We start from the raw sequence: 18,767 nt of genomic DNA on the forward strand, positions 1-18,767 counted from the left end.
TGCACGCACGCGCAGAAGTACAAATAATGTGGATGATTTGATGAGTACCAGCACCAAGAAATGAACTTGATACTTTCAGATGGACATCTCAGAGTTCTACCTTTGAACTATTCTAACTTATATGGATTGGACACGTGTCGGGACAAGGGCTCATGAGTTATATGACGCGGAACATGTTTTATCATCCAAGGTTTGGGGACACCTTTGTTTTGCTAGAAAAGGTTGAAAATGAGAAGATATTCTCGGGCTTTAACTAGTCAGACGAACGGGTGGTGCGGTGACGATACTTGAGGGGGTACAAAATGCACAGTCAACGGAATGATGATGATGATGATGAGTGGCCAACAATAGAACAACTACAATCTAGTCTATACTATCCACGACTGGTGAATTCCCAGGGTTCTAACCCGCGGCTATACCCTAATACTAGCAACTATGCCTGGTCCGAAGGGTGCCGCTCAAGAGAAGAAGAATAGGTGGTAGTCTATACTATGAGGACAATCGAGGGTAGGTCCTACCCGGTAGGACGCCATATAGTCAAGCATTAGCTCGGATGAGTTCATGGTAGTCGGGTATCAGAGTCGAATCACGGCGTGTAGTGATTTGTAGTTAGTCAAGTTGATTTTTTCCGGTTGTGTTGTTGCCAATTCAACAATCACGTCGGTGAGTAGATGATATTCTACGCCTTCAGTTCAGCAATGAAAACTTTAATTCCACCAGGTAAGCGAGTCCGTGCGCCAAGATAGTTTCACAGAACCTTCAGTTTTGGCGTTGCACGGTTTTGAGAACGTCCATCTCGACAGCGCGCCGATTTGGGAACTTCAATTCCGTCGACACAGTTAAGAGACTTCGATTTCAATGAAATGGTACCTCCTATTCCGTACGTAGGAACATCAACGTGAACGTGACGGTAGAATATGAGCAGTTTTTAATTATATAGTTGAATGGCATTGAACCCAGAGAAGATCCGGCAGCGATTCGAGAAGGCCGTAGACCTCGTGCAGAAGACCCAAGCTGGTAACGTTGCGTTTGAGAACAACTGTGAGCAGGCGTTCGGAGAGTTCAGAATAGCCACGCTGCACAGCAAGAGGGTGCCTCATCTGCTGGATGATGTCACACTGAAGGATGATGTAATAATAGGAGGTCGAGGAGATCATCAGTTTTGGATTCTCTTCATAACATGTCCTTCGAAGTGTGTGCTAATACGTGGTATTACTTTCATCCCAACTACAACGCACGTATAACCGTCCATTCTCAGCAACTATTGATTTCTATTCTTTATGAATTTGTAACTCTGTGATTGGGGTGGGAAGTGCGCCAGGGGACGCCTCGCACATAAGAACTGTTTTGTTTCTTGCTTCTACAGATATGGGAGTTCCTACTAAAAGTCTCAGAGACTAGATTGCCATACCATCAGCGTGTCGATGAAGTAGTGGATATACTACTGGGCTCACAACCATGGATGGAGGCGTTTGCTAAGAATCCTCAACTAGTGCGGAGCAGAAGTCGACTCCCTGAAGAGGTGCTCTACCCTCCATGTCGTGAGTTCACGTATGTCGGCCTTTCCAGATACGCCCTGCATTCGACAATCGATTACAGGACTTCGTTGAACTCGATGATGTTCGCCAATATCGACTTCTACTCGAGGAGACTACAGAGAATGGACTGCTAGAAATGGCTGTAAAGGCCTTCAACAAGCAGTACTGTGGCACAACTCTATCGATATCAGACGCTGACAAGTATAACTGTGTTGTCCTACCGTCCGCTTCCTACGACAAGGCCGAGGAGCATCTTAAGAAGAGCAAGGACGTCCTTCTGCTGGGAAGGCTCCCAGAGAGCACACTGCAGTTGGAGACTCTGGCCAGGTTCGCAGAAGAGTACCCTAAACCCAAACTGGTGGCCTCGTACCCCGAAGATGCTATCCACTCCTTGCAGCCTATCGCGAATATAAAGTCCCTCTTTATATCCTTCGGACCGACTGTGAGCAAATTGCAAAGCCTGAGGATCATCAAGAAGATCACTGCCAATGGTGCCGTGTCTCAATCCTCTATAGTGGGCTCAGAGGAGGCCAAGACAGTAGCATGTACTCTGTCGAGCGGCGCAGCTGTCTGTGCACGATGGACCCCCTCGAATAAGGATCTATTCTGTAGTGGTGATGCTGTTACTGATAACGCTGTGGTTCCGATACGATTGGTGAAGCAAGACCCTGTGAGCATCCTTACGAGAACGCTGGCTAGGATGTGCGATATGGAAAAGGAGGCAGAGTCATTCAACTGGCAAGCTGAAGCTGCCCTCGCAAAATCGATCGAGAAGGATGTGCCGTTCTTAGTGTGAATGCCCCTATGAATCATAAGCAATGGTTTTTCGCGTTAGCAACTTTCTATTTCTGCAATTGTCTATGTGTTGCGTTCATCAGTTAACTATTGCAACTCGACGCAAGCACACCGTGATAAACGGCACAACTTAGACATGGCCAAGTTGGATCGTCAATCCTCCAGCATGGAGCTCCTCTTTGTATAATCGAGTCCCGCTCTCATGAAGGGCTATCAACTAGAGCGATGACTTTACGGCAGCTTTATTCTTAGTAACAGCTTGAGGTCAGCAGAGCTCCTTCGCAATACTGAAATAGTGCAACATCGCTGAAGGTGTGATCGGTAGCCGTTCTTATCGTCTCACAAAGCAGTGTCTTTGATTTCCAGTCATCCTTGAATCTCCGCTTCATCTGGGATAGGGAAAGGCCGTATCGTATGCACACGGTGCATCTGGATCATCCTCTCCAGGCCCTAATACAGCATATAGGAGATGCATGATATTTTCGAGTATTAGTTCAATAGATGATGATATGTGAGCGCTCGTGAGCACACATATATCTAATAAGATGCTCTTATGAAGTTCGAACAATGTGCCCTCACTGGCCGCGGCTGTGTTGCCGGCGTGTATGGATGTCTTCTTTTTCAGTACGCATACTACTACTCCCATTACCATCGTTTTATCTATCTCCAAGATCTTGGGCCTGTTGTTCCAAGACCTAGGTTCTAGCTTTCCACTTCGAGATTGAGCTAATGATGAGTGGTGATCCATGGCATGGATTCCATGCGAAACGTTTTCTGATGGAATATCTTCAGATGACAATGACACGTATTTTCGCTAGTTGTCACGACTTAACCTCCTAGATGAATTCCGGCCAGAATATTTATGATTGTGTCTACTCCTCTGCGGGACAGCTCACTATCCCCATTATTTCCATCTACATAATTCGAAGCGTGTGCGCTGACGATCTACCTACATCTTAGTTGGATACCACTGCACAGTGAAATACGACGAAGGCATTGGTTATTGGAGTATACGAGATCAGATTAGCACGTCCATCAAGCAGTGTAGATACCAAAAGGTTAGGGCTCGTGAGTTGGTTTTGTAGGAAGAAAATTATGCGCGCCCAACACGATAAGCCTCGAATCGAATTGAAGCAGGACAATGACATTGATGCTTGGTGCTCCTCACTGAGACGCCATTGTTCTACAGTGGGGGCTTGGACTACCAGTTAATGGAAAGATATACGACAAGAAAGCCGACAGCGCGAATACCAACATATGACGAGGACGCTCCGAGAGCTGTACAAATCATTCATTGCACAAACTTCATTGAAGTGGTGGTTTCCTATTCAGATGAGCAATGATTCCACCCCCTACGTAACCCAACACAACTCTCGTGGGAAGTCCCGTAGCCTCAGCGGCCGACTACTCAGCAGCGTTTCCAATCAGTACACGTATTGGTAGTAACCAACATACTGCAACAAGTGGTCGTCATCATCATCACCAACGACACAAGCTTAGTTCCTCTGGGGAGCACCGCGACGAGGAGGGGCCTCACGGACACGACGGTTCTCGGCGGAACGCACACGAACGACACGAGCGTGAATGGCGCAGGAAACGCAGTACACCTAAATAGAATCGAATGATAGCTGCGATAGACAGTAAAGTAGCGATTCCTACCTGCTTGATGAAGAGCTTAGGGAGAGCGTAAGACTGGTAGACAGAAGCCTCACGGATATCCCTCTGGGAAGAGGCATCGACGATGTTCCTCACATTGAAACGCTTGATGGCCTTATCCTGAACAACAACAAGAGCAATACTAATAGGTCCATAAGTAGGTCATTAGGAGTTCGATAACTCCATCCTATATCCCTTTTGCACCACCCTTCCAAGCTTAGGTGCTAGTTATTCCGCCAATATCAGTCGACGACCCCAGCTGAAGTAGTACCTTAGGGACGGCCCTGGCGCAGTTGGAGCACCTCGAGATGCAGGTATGGCCGCGTCCGTGCTTGGAACGTCCGTTATTACGACGCTTAGTAGGCATGCTGAGACTCGATCGGAGGTAGGGGCTGATCTAGGGCCTTTCACCGGCTCGCTGCAGCAACATCGATCATCTGGGCGAGCGAGATTCCGTTATTGTAAAATCCACGCTACCTATGGATAGATCGTATGGGCGAGCGAGTCGTTTGCCTCTGGTCATTCCTTTCAATCCGGTTGCTGTCCGCCCGTCGTTGATTATGTCTTACAACGCTGTAAAGGAGGAACGCTGTCAGACCTTTGGTCGCAAGAAGAACGCTGTTGCCGTCGCCCTTGTCTCTACTGGCAAGGGTATGATCCGTGTCAACGGTATGCCCTTGGATCAGGTAATTATTATTGGACTCGTATCACTTGGGAAACTGTAGCGTTGAAGTGGTCGCTTGTAGTGAATAATGATCATACCACACCTCGAGTACATCATGTTGTTGTGTTATCAGGTGAACCCCCCTACCCTTCGTGTGAAGGCTATGGAGCCCATCCTCCTCCTCGGTGCTGACCACTTCCAGAACATAGACATCCGTGTTCGCGTTCGTGGTGGTGGTTACACTTCCCAGATCTACGCCATCCGTCAGGCCATCGCCAAGGGAATCGTCTCTTACTACCAGAAATGTAATACTCTCCACGGGGTGTCTCACATTGATCTCATTTGTATCTCCTTGCAGACATCGATGAGGTTTCCAAGAACGAGATCCGCGACATCCTGATCGCCTACGACCGTTCCCTCCTCGTTGCCGATCCCCGTCGTTGCGAGCCCAAGAAGTTCGGTGGCCACTCCGCCCGCGCACGCTTCCAGAAGTCCTATCGATAAATGCTCTACTTCTTACGCTGCCTTCACTACTTGTAGTGTTTGCTGTGTAGTAACATTTTCGATGGTGACTGAGACCACTGGTTTGATCGTATCTACGACATTCAACAACAGCAGTTACGGCCGGACATTCTATTATCGTCTTGTGTTAGTAATCACCAATTGGTTCACGTGAGAGAAACCGTCTTAGGAGCGTTCAATGTAAGTGCTGCGGCAAGTTGATAATGAATGTTTGTCAACGAATGTATATTCCTGTTAGCCTGTGCGTATCGCTTTCCCTAACCACAAGAATTACCTTCTAAGCATTATTTATGCGAATATGTTAGTTATGACGAGGTAATAGTCAAGTTATTAATACCGTTATCCATACATATTACTAATGAGTCGAATCATGATGCATTATTATCCATAAAGTAACCCTATTCCACCATATGCAACAGCGGCATTCGAAAACCATCCTCTGTTAAACGCTCTCATGTTTGGATCGTTCCCGAAGAGTCTCTAGCTCGAGATGTGTTGGCCTTACTCTCCTTTGATAATTAGATATACCTCGATAGATATTTCATCACTAGCATCAAGGATGACAGAATGTCCTCCAGTGTGGCTCTGTCCTGCCTCCTACATCACCATTCATCATCCTTATGTGTGGAATGATCTCATTAGTAATATCGCAGTATGAATATCACTATGGGAAGCGATAATTGTAGGCATTCCCTCTTTGACCCATTGCCATCGGGAGGTTCACGCTGACGGTATGGACTTGTACGACTGCGTGCACTAGATGAAAACCGTGGCTCGGACGCTTGATCAGGAAGAGAGATACCCCTCTCATTCGCTGACCGTGATCGTCGTTGAAAAAATACTGGCACTTTCTCATCGACGAGGAAATGTCATGATAATGACAATGTCTAGGTTGGCATTCAAAGGTGGTCTTCCGAATAGTGCGCCTCTGTAAGGTGCTGTGAAACTCCCGAGAGAACACTTCCAGACTCCAACAAATAACTGATTATTATAATGTTTTAGAAGATGCTCATTAACAGAATGCGTGTCTACCTCGCCTTTGGTTATGTTCATCCCTGGTTCTATTCGGCATTTACCAACCCCTAGGTACTGAGGACAACTCAAAACAATCACGGAATGACTATCTTCACGAAATATGACGAAAGCCTATCATTTGCTACTAGTGTAAAGTAGTAGGAAACGAGAAACGAGAGGTAGAGAGGCTGTCCCTTTACAGAGCGTAGAACTCGAAATCACGATCCTTCTTCCGGACATGCTCCTTCCAACCCTTACAATGGACCAATGATCACCACAGAAGCAATAGGAGTATGCTCACCTTTTCAAAGTCCTTTTGAGTCACCACATACCTGTTCCTCCTCACAGCTTGCATACCTAATACAACATTTCAAACAACGACTTTCTAAAAGATCCTTCTACCAGCCTCCTGGCATATTGCTGCTATGTCTGCGGCAGAAATCTTCTCCGGTCGCGACACGAAGTCCTCGAGGTCAACGTCTTCAGAAAGATTCATCTTACCAGTGATGGTTTGAAAAATGAGCCTATCACTCGACGATACACTACAGCATATAAGCCTTAGCCTGTATACCTCCGTTGCCTCCTATCAGGAAGAGGGAACTCTATTTTTCTATCGAGACGACCAGGACGTAGTAAAGCAGGATCAAGAGTATCCGCTCTGTTGGTGGCCATGATCACCTACATCATCATTATGACAACTATTCCGACCCCATACCAGCTAGTCATTACCTTCACAGTAGTGTCTTGGTCAAAGCCATCCATCTGGTTAAGCAACTCCAGTAAGATACGCTGAACCTCCCTATCCGCACCTGAACAGCTATGAGCGCAGCAAGGCGCGATAACGGGCACATACCAGTTTGGGCATCAAAACGCTTGGTGGCGATGGAATCAATCTCATCGATGAAGACAATAGAGGGAGCTTGCTCTCGAGCCAGACGGAATACATCTCTGACCATTCGCGGACCCTCTCCTGAGAATCAATCTTTCGTATAGTAATCGATTCACGGTGAACTTACCTAAGTATTTTTGAACAAATTCTGAACCGACCATCCTGATAAAGGTGGCAGTAGTATGATTAGCGACAGCCTTAGCAAGCATGGTCTTTCCGGTACCTACCAAAAGCTCCTCTCGAGAATACTACCAGCAGCGACTCGCAACACCTACCAGGGGGACCGTACAGCAACACACCACTGGGAGGATCAATACCAATTTGGGCATACCTGCAATATAATTCTTACGCTCACTTACAAATCTTGCATTTCCTCAACGCTTACAAGTCTTTCTGCACTAATGGCAGCTCTACCGCCTCCCTAATCTCCTGTTTCTGTATATCCAAGCCTCCTATATCAGCATAGGTCACATCGGGCTTCTCCGTCATAGCGGCCGACTGCACAGTAGAGTCGGCCTCTGGTGGCAGTATTTCCACAACAGCATGGGAATGCCGATGTAATGCCACCGAGCATCCCGGTTTGAGGTCCTCTCTATTGATCGTGGAGAGGATCCGGACGTAGTCACTAGAGCCCTGCGAGCTCTGTATGATGCCGTGCTCAGCATCGATGATCTCCGAGAATTGGCCGATGACCAAAGGGACCGATCTAACTCGTTGTATCTCCTCTCGTGCTCGAACCATCTCCCTTTTTAAGTTCTTAGTTTCATATTTGATATACCTAACAGCGACCATTAGGACACACCAATACAGAAGTAAAGCTACTCCTCCTGAATATCCAACTGTTCCAACTGCTTCTGCAACTCCTTAAAACGTCTGTATCTGCCACATGGATTACCTATGTATTACGCCATATCCCTCTCATAGGTACATGTCATTATCATTGCCCTTGCTCATAGCCGGCTTACAGTCGACTGCCCCTGTAGCAACCGGTGCCTGGCCGGCTACTACTACCGCTGACATTATAGCTAAATGGCAATGGTAGCTTGACGATACTGTGTTTTGATCACATCGCCCTCACCCCCGAACCCAAAACGTAGCCTTCAGATACCTCAATAGCTCGTGCACGTGCTGCTGTGGTCTGTCGAGACCTAGTGTTAGTTCGGTCATGAAAGGTAACGATATTAATTCATCATGGTATGCCCTCCTTCAATCACGCCTATGCAGTAGAGCGGCAAAGTCCGAATACAGATCATCGTTTCCCTCTCCCTCCTCATCGAAGATCTTCTTCACATCAGCTAGAGTAGCATCAGTACTTTGCTCCTGTGCATTGAGACGCTTGATGCTAGCTAAGAACTTGTTAAAGCACTCATACGACAACCTGAGGCGGGTGCCATACGCTACCATACGAAAGCTCGGCCTTACCTGGACCTAGCCACTTTAAAGAAGCTCTTACCATCGATGCCACTAGGGCGGCCCCCAGCACCACTATCGCCGCTCACATCAGGCATAGCACTCTAAGGGAACACAGATGACCATGGAGGAGAGGACAGACCTCACATCGTGAGACTTCTGTTGCATGCCAATACCCGATATCGACGATGTACTGTTATTGACAGGAGACGTATGAGAAGTTGTGGCACCAGCCTCAAGCATGTTGTTGTTAGAGAAGCCTCCTGGATTGGGGAAACCAAACTGATGATGGTTCTGATTCGAGTTGAAGCTGCCGTACACACTGGCCGAACCCACAGGCTGAGGAGAGACCAAGATCGCCCAGTAACTATACATACCCTACCTACAGTAGTGCACATAGGTGGAGGAGCCGAGGAAGCCGCCATAGGAGCGATGCCCTGACAATAGTGTACCACAGGTCATCAGAAATAAAAGCTCACTTGAAGGAAGCTCTCTCTCCTAAGGAACCTTGTGTCCGCGTAACCACTACCGTCACCATCGTGCATCCTAGATGATTCACTCTGGAAGGAGTCCAAGCCCCCGACTAGAGTCTGCTTAAGACGCTCGAAGTGCTCCAACTGTTGGTTTTGCTGAGATAACGAGAAAATGTTGCACTAATACTCAGAGTAAAGGCAAGCTCACCGCCCTCAGGTTCTGAATGAGGTTCCTATTCTCCTCCTGCAGCTTCTTGCATCTCTCACGAGAGTCAATAAGTTCGACATCCAGCGCATTGGCCCTCTTCATAGTTTGCATATGCTACCGTAATGCAGGTACTACAGGACTAGCAAGGATGTCCAGCCACTTACAGCAGCCTTCTCTTGGTCGAGGCTCAAGCGTAGTGCGCGAACCTCATGCTCCAACGACTGCATCTTAGACCTGAGGTTAGCACTCACCATCGACGTTCACCTATACCCTATCCCCTACATATAGGCATTTTGAATAACCTTGATGCCGACTCCAAGGCACTCGTCAGGAGAGTCTGGCAGCTGGATGTTGCGCTTGGCCGAATGATCACTGTTCATGTGGTAGGTAGTTGCACTAAAGGGATACATACACGGACTCAGCTCCAACTGAACACAGTTGATCGTCATCTGTGAAAATGATCCAGAAAATGGTGTTCACTGCTGCTACCACAACAATCACAATATAAGATAACAAAATCACTCAATTTAACTTCACAGTGACAGCAGCACCATCGAGCCCCGCCTCACGTACAGTAAGGCTAGGCTGAGTTAGTGGCTTAGGGGGAAAGCCAGTGACCAGTGTAAGGGTAGTAGAGTCAGTCGCCCCTACGCATGAGGCTGCGAATGCTACGACATCAAAGACTCTGTGGGAATCCAAATTGAACTTTTGTACCTTTCGCTGACCATCAGGGAAACGGAACTGGATGGTTGCAAGAGGCTTCGCCTGATCCAAGTCCACCGTTGCTCCCGTGTGAGTCTCGACCTTAGGACCAAGACTGCCACCAATCGTTTGACCATGACCAGCAAAAAGACCATTGTCGTCACTAGGACTGGCCTCAGTAGCTGGACCAGTGTAATCCTCATCCTTCTGATTAACCATAACTTGAACCTCACGCATGTTCTGACCAGATGCCACCACTGCTTGCTGAATTTCTAGAGGAGCTATCCCCTGGCGCATATCCTGTAGAGCCTGAGCATTCTCTGGTATGGACGTGTCTCTAAAGGGACCTCCGTTCACTTGGAAACCGTTGCGATAGACAGTGACCACAAAACGGTTGTCAGGAGACCTGTTCTGGCCGGGCTCGGGCGGGTTGAAGACTGCTAGGCCTGACTTCTCCCCTCCTGTGAAGGAACTAGTCGCATTAGGGTCTATGCCACCCTGGTCACCATTGTTGCCCGAGTCGAACAAGCTTCGGATGTTAGACATGTGTCAATGAGAACTGAGATGACATGAGCATTATATACAACCTAACTGTCGACATAAAGCCCTCTGGAGGGAATTACACAGACATCCACTCTCCTTCTAACTCTGAATACCTAGATGCCCAGCGCCCCGTTCACCAACAACAATAACATCAAATACTCATCACAGAGATCTAGTAATACCACACAATAGCATAAACGAACATAGCATAACCTCCTACACCTTCCTACGGGGTCGGTTGAATCGCGTTGAGATTATTGAGGGATAGCTGCATGGTAACGGTCACTGGAGACTATCTGCTCCTTTCTTACCCTGGGCGCGCGCGAGCTTTCTTAGCGGAGCGAAGCTGGGCCCCGGATCGCAAGAACCATTTTGAAAACTGATTGGTTGAGGATTCCCTCCTTTCGTAGAAGCATGGGGAATCAGTCCAGCAAGCTGACTTTGGAGGAGCAGATGCGCGCCAATAAACGCATGATAAACCGGGCCGTTAGGGAGCTCGATCGGGAGAGGATGGGGTTGCAAAGGAATGTACTAGGCTGGAGGACCGGTACGGTAAAGGGTAACTTCGGGTCAACTTTAGGAACAAAAATTAATAACCGATATCAAACAAGCTGCTAAGAAGAATCAGATGGGACCAGTGAAAATCATGGCTAAGGATTTGGTAAATTCGATGGAGTCCTTAAGGGAAGAGCCCAACAGTGCTGGTCAGGTCAGAACTCGTCGATACGAGTCGAAGTTTTTGGAAATGAAGTCGCATCTACAGGGTGTCAGTTTGAGGATGCAGACTGTCAAATCGACAGAGGCAATGGCGAGGAGTATGAAGGGATGCACCCAGGCTATGGTAGTAGTAGTAGTGATGGTGGTGAGAGGGTAGAAGTAGCTTTCAGGCTCGTATGAATAAACAGCTTAATCTACCCCAATTACAGAAGATAATGCAGGAGTTCCAGGATGAGACGGAGAAGATGGGCTTGACTGAAGAGGTAGTAGGAGTAGAGAGACGAGTGGTATTGGTGTAATACCATCATATAGGTTATGGGAGATACCATTGATGATGTCCTTGGTGAGGTTGGTGATGAGGAAGAGGAGGAGGCCATAGTGGGCCAGGTCTTGGAGGAGATTGGTGTTGATATGAATGAGGTCTTGGCTAATGCTCCAGGATCAGCCTTACCTGCTGGTAACATTATGAGGTCTCAGGTTCGATCCTATCATCATGCATTTTTCTGTAGGCCAGAAGACTTCGGTGGGAGTTGGCAAGAAAACTCAGCAACAGGCTGTCGCTGAGGGTGCGGCTGCTGCTACTGGCAAGCCAAATGGTAGTAGGACAGACAATAAGAAAAACAACGGAGGGAATGATGATGGTAGTAATAAGGACTAGGACTTGTAGTTGACCTGTATCTTTAGTAGGATCTCCTCCATCCCCTCCACCACCTCCAGAGAACGACTTGGAAAGTAGACTCAATGCATTAAAGCGATGATAGATGTTTCAAGAGAGGGTATATCTACCGTTTTGTAAAAGAGAGCTGATCCCTACTGTATATCAACTGTCACTATGCTATCTGGAGCCTCATCATTGCCTCGTCGAACCCTCTCCATTGCTTGCCAGTCCCGTTGTGTTACTACTACCATCAAGGCATTACCTCAGCTCTAACATTCTCTTGTATGGATTCCGGTGCAGGAGCTCCTATATCATCACCTGAGCCCTCGTCTCGTGGTGGTGGTGGTAGCGCCGGGGATGTCATAGATCGAGCCTCGGGGATAGCTGCCAACCGACTAGCACGGCATCTTGCAGGTGGTGGTCCCTCTGCTGCTGGTGGGTGTGAGACCTCGCCTTCCACCACCGACCCTCACTATTCATTCTTGGGACCATGCACGCCTTCCTCCCGTGCTGTGGTAAGGCGATGGCGTCCAGTACAATATGGATGTACTTCTGAGAAGGCTATGGAGCTCCCTGGAGATAGATCGGGCGCGGCTAGTGTTGTTTATAATGATGCTTTATACGTACTAGGGGGGTATGGTGGTAGTGGACGTCTGGACGATCTTTTCAAATTCGACTTCAACACCAGGCTTTGGTGAGTGTAGTCGTCGTTATGTGGATTTCTCATTTTGGGACAGGTCTCAAGTGCATACCAAAGGAGATACGCCAACAGGGCGGGAGAATAATGGAGCTGTAGTTATCAAGAACCATATGTAGGGGAGAAAGGCTTTGGAAGGGGAGGCTCGCCAGCACGCCAGCCTGTTAGGTATTTATTTGGCGGTTACTCGGGATATAACTGGCTTAATGATTTTCATTGTTTTAATTTTGATACATCCACTTGGGCGCCAGTTGAAGTGAAAGGTGGGAGTCCGCCCTCTACGAGGTTCGGATATGTCTCCAGCGTGCATGGTTCGGTATTTTTTGTATTTGGTGGTTACGATGGCCAGACTTGGCTAAATGATATGCATGAGTTTGATGTGGAGGAGGGAGTTTGGTCCCAGACCCACGTATTAGGGTATATTCCCACGGGTCGATCGTGCCCGAGTTGGGCCTACCATGAGGGTAGCGTATACCTCTTTGGAGGCTATGATGGAGTGCATCGGATGAATGACTTCCATCGATTTGAGATGTCTAATAGGAAATGGTCGGTAGTGGCTACGAGGAGCTCAGGCCAGCCTCCTTCTCCCCGCTACTTCCATGCTAGCGTAGTGCATGGCAACTCATTGTAAGGGTAGTGTCATGATGATGATATTGGAAGTTGAGCCTTCCACAGGTATCTATTTGGTGGCTATAGTGGACAGGAGAGGCTTAATGATCTCCATGAGTTTAGGTGAGATCTCTCTCTAGGGAGTCGTTATAGTTGTGTTAGATTCGATCTTCAAACGTGGTTTTTGGTCCAGACTGAGAATCCACCATCAGGAAGGAGCTCATTAGTTGCTCAGGTAGGAGTAGGCTATCTCTAGTTTTTACTAGACTGTGAGAGGCATCAGGTACATAACAACTCTTTATATGTATTCGGTGGCTATAACGGATCAATAGTTCTCAATGACTTCCATGAATTCCGGTAAGGGATACTCTCGTTGTTAATGACATTTTGTTCATCGCCAAGTTTAGGTTTGACCCCATTCACGTACCAGCAAGCACCATGGAAGATGACCTCCGACGGTGAGCTCAGCCCTATGCTGGTAATCCTGTAGCTCGTCCTCATCAGGTTGATGACGGCGCCAGAGTTCGCGGATGTGGCGTTCCTTGTGGAGGGTCGTCGACTATTGGCCAACAAGGCCTTGGTAATGAGCATTCCTACCATCAATGAAGTACTTGCTCATTTTAGTTGGCATCGCGTAGTGAGCATTTCTGCGCTATGTTCTACTCTTGTGGGTTGAGAGAGGCGGCAGCTGCTACTGCTGGAAGATCTCATCAAGGTGATGGAGGCTCGGCGTGTGTAGTACAACATGCTCAGACAAACTTATTAGAGGTGACCTCAAGGCTGGCCACTGCCACTTCGAAGAGTTTCATCATCTAGGTTCCGATTACAGACGTCGACTATGAAACTTTCAATTTGCTTTTGGAATACATCTATACCGATAAGGTAATAGCAGCATTCGGAGGCTCGCAGGTGTATCGTTCTAGAGTAGGTCAGTCCAGACCTCAACACAGGACAGGCTTTGTCGTTGCTAATCACTGCTGGAATGTTCTGTATCGACAGGTTGCGGGTAAGTAGGCTTATGCTGGTCCTTAGCCTGTTACTAGTGGTTCAGGCAATATGTGAGGATATAGTACGGCATAATATTACTATACAGAACTGCGTAGGTTGTTGTTGTTACGGAAGAGGAATATGAGTGTTGCTGGCTACCCGTAGGTGGAGGTATTGATAACAGCTCATCATCATAATGCAGATGGTCTTAAAGAGATCTGTCTAGAGTTTTTATTATCCAACGAAGAGGCGTGTAGGTTTGGGATGCTCGGCTAGTGCTTTGTGAAGTCATACGTCAATAATAACGTTGAATTCAATGTCGTCCTCGTTGGTCTCCGCCTCGTAATTTCATTGATGTGGCGAGCGAGATTTGAACCGGAGTTCGGAGACGTCCAGTCGACATCTTAGGGGTTTGCTCCTCGCGAGGATCAAGTCTGAAATCTAATATCTATTGCAGCGTCAATTCTTACTTACATCACGTAAGCATCATTCTGATGGCTTCAAGGACCTTATCGGGGAGCCCCAGTTGATGTAAGTGCTAATGCTACCAGTCAATACCCCTAGTCCTGTCCCTTAGGTATGAGCTCCTGGTACGGAGGAAACCCTCTAGTGTTATCTCCCCTGGTATGGGCTATTCTAACAATGATCCACATCGAGGTAGGCCGCTTCATGATCAGCTCTGCTGCTGTATGGTTGGTGTGCAGGAGGTGGGGGAGGAGGATCCAGCATGAGAGCATCACCATCCACTTGGCGTTGATACACCTATGACCTAGATGACAACATTTTAATAGTCATCTTTGTGATGTACACATTCAACTCTACTACTGTTGGGTTTGTTTACTATAGGCTACCAACGATTGGTAGTTTTTATCGATTTCTCTATGCGTGCGTCGTTGTTCTCCTTCTTCATCGTTGGTATCACATTGGTCGTGGCCTTGAGAGACGGGGAATACTTCTATTCTGATGGCATTAGGGAGGGTTTGCATCTTTCCAAAGCGGGGCACGATGTAGACATCAGTCTTACTCAAAGGGATAGGCATGGACCAAGTTATGCGAAGACGTTTCGTTTAAAGGGGAGACTACAGGGGGAGACTGCAGAGGACGAGTGCTTGACTGATGTGACGTTTATGCAGAATCCTGACAAGTTTCGTGGCGATGTGAAGGCAGAGGGAGCTATATGTTTCAATAGCAGCAACTATGTCATCTTCAATGGTATACAGTTGGATAGCCTCACCAATGCAGTTAAGCTGAGGCCTTGGAGGGTCGGTGCTTTCATCGCCGTTGGCACCTTCAAGGGCTCAGTACCCCAATTCGGTATGACTGTCGTATTCAATGACTTACAGCATGTGGATGCAGTGAGGGAGGGGAGGGTGATTGTGGAGGGGTCTAAGAGGTTTAAAGAGCACAGCGAATATCAAGTTACCTTTCACCAAGACTTAGCTAAACTTAATAGAATTCATATCACAAGTAGCGTGAAAGTAGAGAAAGACAGTCGTTTTGGAGGTAGGAGAGGGAACGCTGTTGGAGACATCATTTGTCGTGATGCGAGATCGACATTTTACTACCGTCACCCGCTGCTCCTCGTGGACATACCTAAGGAGGTGTTCCTGGATGGGCAAGAGAAATGGGGACAGTCGGTGCCGATGAACGGCTTGAGGATCCTACTCATGCGGGAAGATGACGATAAGGCAGATGCGGTAGTGAAATCTAGCATGCTCAAGAGGGGCCGCAAACGCATGTCGAAGAGAGATGTGATGCTGGCTGATGACGAACTCGCGATAGAACTGGACTGACCAGTGTTGAAGGCGACTAAGAATGTGATGATGCAGTGCGATTGTTGATGTTTACTACTTTATAAACTATGCAACGATCTTAGTGTCCATTGTCGTCATGATGATCCATGTACTCGCAATCACGGTTCTGTGTTATCAGTAGTGCAAAGCCGGGCTTTGGAGGATTCTACCAAGGAGAGCGCCCTTAGTCGACTGGGTGACAACTCGTTATGAATTCATCGATGATGCGGAGCGGTTATGGTGAGACAGTGGGCGGCATGGCGTCGTCGTCGGTGGGGCTAGCAGGCTAGGGTATCTCTCTTGTCGTATGCACCCTACACTGCACGTAGTGTAGGTAGCACACCATCTTGCTGTACAACTTCCTTGCCAACTACTTATGGTGGCTCAGAGAGGTTTTATAGTTTAATTATGCTTCATTAATATTTGCATGTACTTAAACATGCGTTTTGTAGAAGATCTGAATCGCGCTATCAACAATACAGTGTATTTGATTCCTAGTAGTAGTAGCCTCCCATAAGTGTATGCCTTCTATCTACTGAACAACATGAACCATGCTGATTCCAATTATATACGAGACCTCCTTCGGAACGATGGTTGTGGTGTTATAGTAGTCGTGCGAGGCCCCTTACGAAGGCCCCCGATCAGATTAGAAAGGATCCTCGTCTACGGCGGCAGTCTTTTTCTTTCCTTATGGCGGAGGAGTACCGAACTAGAAGAGAAATCCTTTCATGGCTTCTACCATTTATTATCATTGCTCTCACGACGACATCATGGCGACTGGCGATTCATCAACAACAATCACTCTCATTGACAAGTAGGCTAACTCTCGTACATCCTACTCAATGCCCCCTTCCTTGGATATGTTGTCGACTCAATGTTCCTCTCAGAAACCCTTCGTGATGAATTGATAGTCCTTGATAAGAGAGAACTTTTCTCCGGAGAGTAAGAAGGGAAGGATCTACGGCCCATGCTCTCGAGTATCCACCAGTTCAGGTGGGCAATCGGAAGTCTTCATCAATGCTCTCCAAGGCCGTTACGTGAGGACTTCTCATCGTGGAATGTGAGTGCCTATGAAGTGCGGCGCTGTCCATCAAAGGACATCAGAGGTAAGCCTCTGGCATTCCGTGCTCGCCGCCGGCTGGAGTTCTAATCCGCTGATCGGGGCCAAGCCTGTCAATGCAATAGTCTATCCAGCTAACAATACTCAGGTGCTGCATACCACTTCGCTCTCGATAATTCAACACACCCGCTGAATAATATATGTGACGAGGATGGACTTTGTAACCTTCCTAATGAGGCTTCCACCAGTTGTTCTATTGACTTCTACGCTTTGGATGAGTACCCGAGAGTACTTCCACATGAAGAAGTAGCATATCCCAATCAGAAGCCTCGCACGAAGATGCATCTCCACGGAAGTCATTTCCAGCTAACTCATGATGCTCTTATAGTTCGCAACTGCTCCGATACTGTCGAATGGACCCTCTTCCATTTGCGACGTGTACCACAAGGCCCGGCTCACAAATCAATATCACGACGTGAAGCGGCTCTCGCCCTTACTGGTGTTTTTGGTGCTGCTTTCCAGCCCGCATCCCATGACGGGCGAGGAGGAGGTGCGTACAGCACAGACCATGTGACATTGATAATTATAGACGCCATCAGCCGAGCTCATTTCATGCGAACATTCCACAAAACTCGAGAGTATGTGGAGACCAAACGAGCTGCTCGGCAGGGCTATGTGATGGGTGGTTTTATCGCGACGGGTAAATTCACCATGCTGGCTATGACATCATTCCAAATTGGTTATTTCAACCCGTTGACGCCTCTCATGGAGTATGCCACTGATGATGGGAGAACTAAAGGACTGGTGAGTGGGTAGAGATGTACGCATATGCGGGGGGATGAACTGTTCCGAGCCTTTACGATGATTTTGATTCCATTTTACCGTTAGGCCCAATACGCGAGGGATGCCGGTATGATATCTGCTGTATGCTCCGGTGTCGAGGGTTACAATCTATTATCCCACAACTGGAAAGACGGACAGCTTGGTCCTCATCACTATTTGAATTCTTTAGAAGATCAAATCACCGGCCTGTCAGAGATACATGAAAGTAAGACTGTGCTCGAGTGTACTGGGGACCTTCGCCAAGAAGAGTATTGCCTCCCTGTGGGGAAGAGCGTGGCCGAGGTCTATGAGACAAGTGAAGGTGTACGCCTCTTCCAAGAACTGTATATGACGGGTAATCATCAAGGCGACCAACTGTATGGTGTTGGTTGGGATGATGATCTCGTGGAGTACCTCAAGTGGCAAGATGACTTCTACAATAAATTGGGTCAACGACATACTACAATCGTTATGAGTGACCACGGCAACCAATGGGCTGGTCATAAAGCCGCAGCCAATGAGAGATACTCTCCTTTGGCCATCATTCTGTCGAATAAGGAGTTCCCTCCTAATGTGCATGATGTCCTCTCATACAATGAGCTTGCTTTAATAACGAGTGTAGACCTCCATAACACTGTCCTGGGTCTCATGGACGAGGACATGCTGCCAGTCAGCTGTAAGTAGCGGGGCATTCACAAGAATGTTCGAGGCTTGATCAGGTCGTCAAGATTCGCCCAATTGCGACGTCTCTATTCGGAATATATTCACGACGAAAGTGCAACACAGAACTCCTCAGCAAATGGGCATACCAACGAAGTAAGCGTGCATCTAATCGCCACGATCATGTGGCTTGCTTGTCATTCTTGTTTTCAGGGCATCCCCTTGCTCTCGAAATTGGGGAGAAGAATCCTCGAGTGTACCTCCCAGCATCATCGAGGGCATCGTCTCCTTCATAAACTCTCAACATTCATCAGGTTCAGCTTGCCTCGATCTCGAAATCTCTCCTGAAT

At 47.7% G+C, this 18,767-nt stretch overlaps 11 protein-coding genes across 11 annotated transcripts; 7 read left to right on the forward strand and 4 right to left on the reverse strand.

The window, feature by feature from the left end:
• Positions 1-944: 944 nt before the first annotated feature.
• Positions 945-2,334, forward strand: Pmar_PMAR002468 (hypothetical protein; the record flags this gene model as incomplete). The annotated part of the gene is made up of 3 exons (XM_002780819.1): positions 945-1,130; positions 1,418-1,522; positions 1,570-2,334. 3 exons carry the CDS (start codon positions 945-947, stop codon positions 2,332-2,334), a joined length of 1,056 nt encoding a protein of 351 aa, XP_002780865.1.
• Positions 2,335-3,715: 1,381 nt separating this feature from the next.
• Positions 3,716-4,401, reverse strand: Pmar_PMAR002469 (40S ribosomal protein S26-A, putative). The gene is made up of 3 exons (XM_002780820.1): positions 4,261-4,401; positions 3,993-4,109; positions 3,716-3,940 (listed from the first exon to the last, which is right to left on the reverse strand). The coding sequence occupies exons 1-3, from the start codon at positions 4,354-4,356 to the stop codon at positions 3,830-3,832; spliced, it is 324 nt and encodes a 107-aa protein (XP_002780866.1). The 5' UTR covers positions 4,357-4,401; the 3' UTR covers positions 3,716-3,829.
• Positions 4,402-4,531: 130 nt separating this feature from the next.
• Pmar_PMAR002470 (40S ribosomal protein S16, putative) lies at positions 4,532-5,283 on the forward strand. The gene is made up of 3 exons (XM_002780821.1): positions 4,532-4,675; positions 4,787-4,958; positions 5,012-5,283. Exons 1-3 carry the CDS (start codon positions 4,550-4,552, stop codon positions 5,155-5,157), a joined length of 444 nt encoding a protein of 147 aa, XP_002780867.1. The 5' UTR covers positions 4,532-4,549; the 3' UTR covers positions 5,158-5,283.
• A 1,029-nt stretch (positions 5,284-6,312) lies between these two features.
• Pmar_PMAR002471 (26S protease regulatory subunit 6B, putative) lies at positions 6,313-8,098 on the reverse strand (the record flags this gene model as incomplete). The annotated part of the gene is made up of 11 exons (XM_002780822.1): positions 6,313-6,442; positions 6,491-6,546; positions 6,592-6,713; positions 6,761-6,867; positions 6,919-6,998; positions 7,043-7,159; positions 7,206-7,301; positions 7,354-7,409; positions 7,464-7,856; positions 7,901-7,957; positions 8,007-8,098. 11 exons carry the CDS (start codon positions 8,096-8,098, stop codon positions 6,386-6,388), a joined length of 1,233 nt encoding a protein of 410 aa, XP_002780868.1. The 3' UTR covers positions 6,313-6,385.
• A 104-nt stretch (positions 8,099-8,202) lies between these two features.
• Positions 8,203-9,549, reverse strand: Pmar_PMAR002472 (conserved hypothetical protein; the record flags this gene model as incomplete). The annotated part of the gene is made up of 8 exons (XM_002780823.1): positions 8,203-8,456; positions 8,501-8,592; positions 8,636-8,827; positions 8,875-8,925; positions 8,968-9,117; positions 9,170-9,283; positions 9,334-9,403; positions 9,452-9,549. 8 exons carry the CDS (start codon positions 9,547-9,549, stop codon positions 8,285-8,287), a joined length of 939 nt encoding a protein of 312 aa, XP_002780869.1. The 3' UTR covers positions 8,203-8,284.
• Positions 9,550-9,691: 142 nt separating this feature from the next.
• Pmar_PMAR002473 (Pb-reticulocyte binding protein, putative) lies at positions 9,692-10,417 on the reverse strand (the record flags this gene model as incomplete). The annotated part of the gene is made up of 1 exon (XM_002780824.1): positions 9,692-10,417. The coding sequence occupies one exon, from the start codon at positions 10,415-10,417 to the stop codon at positions 9,692-9,694; it is 726 nt and encodes a 241-aa protein (XP_002780870.1).
• A 387-nt stretch (positions 10,418-10,804) lies between these two features.
• On the forward strand, positions 10,805-12,009 carry Pmar_PMAR002474 (Charged multivesicular body protein 2A, putative). Its single transcript, XM_002780825.1, has 7 exons — positions 10,805-10,942; positions 10,995-11,075; positions 11,124-11,255; positions 11,302-11,394; positions 11,444-11,588; positions 11,641-11,772; positions 11,819-12,009. Exons 1-7 carry the CDS (start codon positions 10,829-10,831, stop codon positions 11,887-11,889), a joined length of 768 nt encoding a protein of 255 aa, XP_002780871.1. The 5' UTR covers positions 10,805-10,828; the 3' UTR covers positions 11,890-12,009.
• A 64-nt stretch (positions 12,010-12,073) lies between these two features.
• Pmar_PMAR002475 (kelch repeat protein, putative) lies at positions 12,074-14,157 on the forward strand (the record flags this gene model as incomplete). The annotated part of the gene is made up of 12 exons (XM_002780826.1): positions 12,074-12,483; positions 12,527-12,601; positions 12,655-13,113; positions 13,162-13,218; positions 13,258-13,330; positions 13,379-13,452; positions 13,503-13,553; positions 13,600-13,675; positions 13,720-13,830; positions 13,912-13,977; positions 14,024-14,105; positions 14,147-14,157. The coding sequence occupies 12 exons, from the start codon at positions 12,074-12,076 to the stop codon at positions 14,155-14,157; spliced, it is 1,545 nt and encodes a 514-aa protein (XP_002780872.1).
• An 806-nt stretch (positions 14,158-14,963) lies between these two features.
• Pmar_PMAR002476 (hypothetical protein) lies at positions 14,964-15,875 on the forward strand (the record flags this gene model as incomplete). Its single annotated transcript, XM_002780827.1, has 1 exon — positions 14,964-15,875. One exon carries the CDS (start codon positions 14,964-14,966, stop codon positions 15,873-15,875), a length of 912 nt encoding a protein of 303 aa, XP_002780873.1.
• Positions 15,876-16,520: 645 nt separating this feature from the next.
• Pmar_PMAR002477 (hypothetical protein) lies at positions 16,521-16,981 on the forward strand (the record flags this gene model as incomplete). Its single annotated transcript, XM_002780828.1, has 3 exons — positions 16,521-16,689; positions 16,763-16,817; positions 16,869-16,981. Coding segments are annotated over 3 exons (337 nt in total), but the record flags the coding sequence as incomplete, so codon positions are not given.
• A 566-nt stretch (positions 16,982-17,547) lies between these two features.
• On the forward strand, positions 17,548-18,441 carry Pmar_PMAR002478 (hypothetical protein; the record flags this gene model as incomplete). The annotated part of the gene is made up of 2 exons (XM_002780829.1): positions 17,548-17,739; positions 17,824-18,441. 2 exons carry the CDS (start codon positions 17,548-17,550, stop codon positions 18,439-18,441), a joined length of 810 nt encoding a protein of 269 aa, XP_002780875.1.
• Between the last annotated feature and the right edge of the window lie 326 nt (positions 18,442-18,767).

This window comes from Perkinsus marinus, assembly GCF_000006405.1.
Source record: "Perkinsus marinus ATCC 50983 genomic scaffold scf_1104296944018, whole genome shotgun sequence".
NCBI classification, from domain to species: Eukaryota; Perkinsozoa; order Perkinsida; family Perkinsidae; genus Perkinsus; species Perkinsus marinus.

What these genes read in the sequence shown, in the direction of transcription:
- Pmar_PMAR002469 (XM_002780820.1), bottom strand. Translation starts at nt 4,356, where the DNA reads ATGCCTACTAAGCGTCGTAATAACGGACGTTCCAAGCACGGACGCGGC. An exon ending in GCGCCAGGGCCGTCCCTAAG is followed by an intron (nt 4,110 to 4,260) that starts GTACTACTTCAG and finishes GTTGTTGTTCAG; the next exon opens with GATAAGGCCATCAAGCGTTT. An exon ending in CTAAGCTCTTCATCAAGCAG is followed by an intron (nt 3,941 to 3,992) that starts GTAGGAATCGCT and finishes GATTCTATTTAG; the next exon opens with GTGTACTGCGTTTCCTGCGC.
- Pmar_PMAR002474 (XM_002780825.1), top strand. Translation starts at nt 10,829, where the DNA reads ATGGGGAATCAGTCCAGCAAGCTGACTTTGGAGGAGCAGATGCGCGCC. An exon ending in AAATCATGGCTAAGGATTTG is followed by an intron (nt 11,076 to 11,123) that starts GTAAATTCGATG and finishes AGTGCTGGTCAG; the next exon opens with GTCAGAACTCGTCGATACGA. An exon ending in AGATGGGCTTGACTGAAGAG is followed by an intron (nt 11,395 to 11,443) that starts GTAGTAGGAGTA and finishes ACCATCATATAG; the next exon opens with GTTATGGGAGATACCATTGA.
- Pmar_PMAR002470 (XM_002780821.1), top strand. Translation starts at nt 4,550, where the DNA reads ATGTCTTACAACGCTGTAAAGGAGGAACGCTGTCAGACCTTTGGTCGC. An exon ending in ACGGTATGCCCTTGGATCAG is followed by an intron (nt 4,676 to 4,786) that starts GTAATTATTATT and finishes TTGTGTTATCAG; the next exon opens with GTGAACCCCCCTACCCTTCG. An exon ending in CGTCTCTTACTACCAGAAAT is followed by an intron (nt 4,959 to 5,011) that starts GTAATACTCTCC and finishes ATCTCCTTGCAG; the next exon opens with ACATCGATGAGGTTTCCAAG.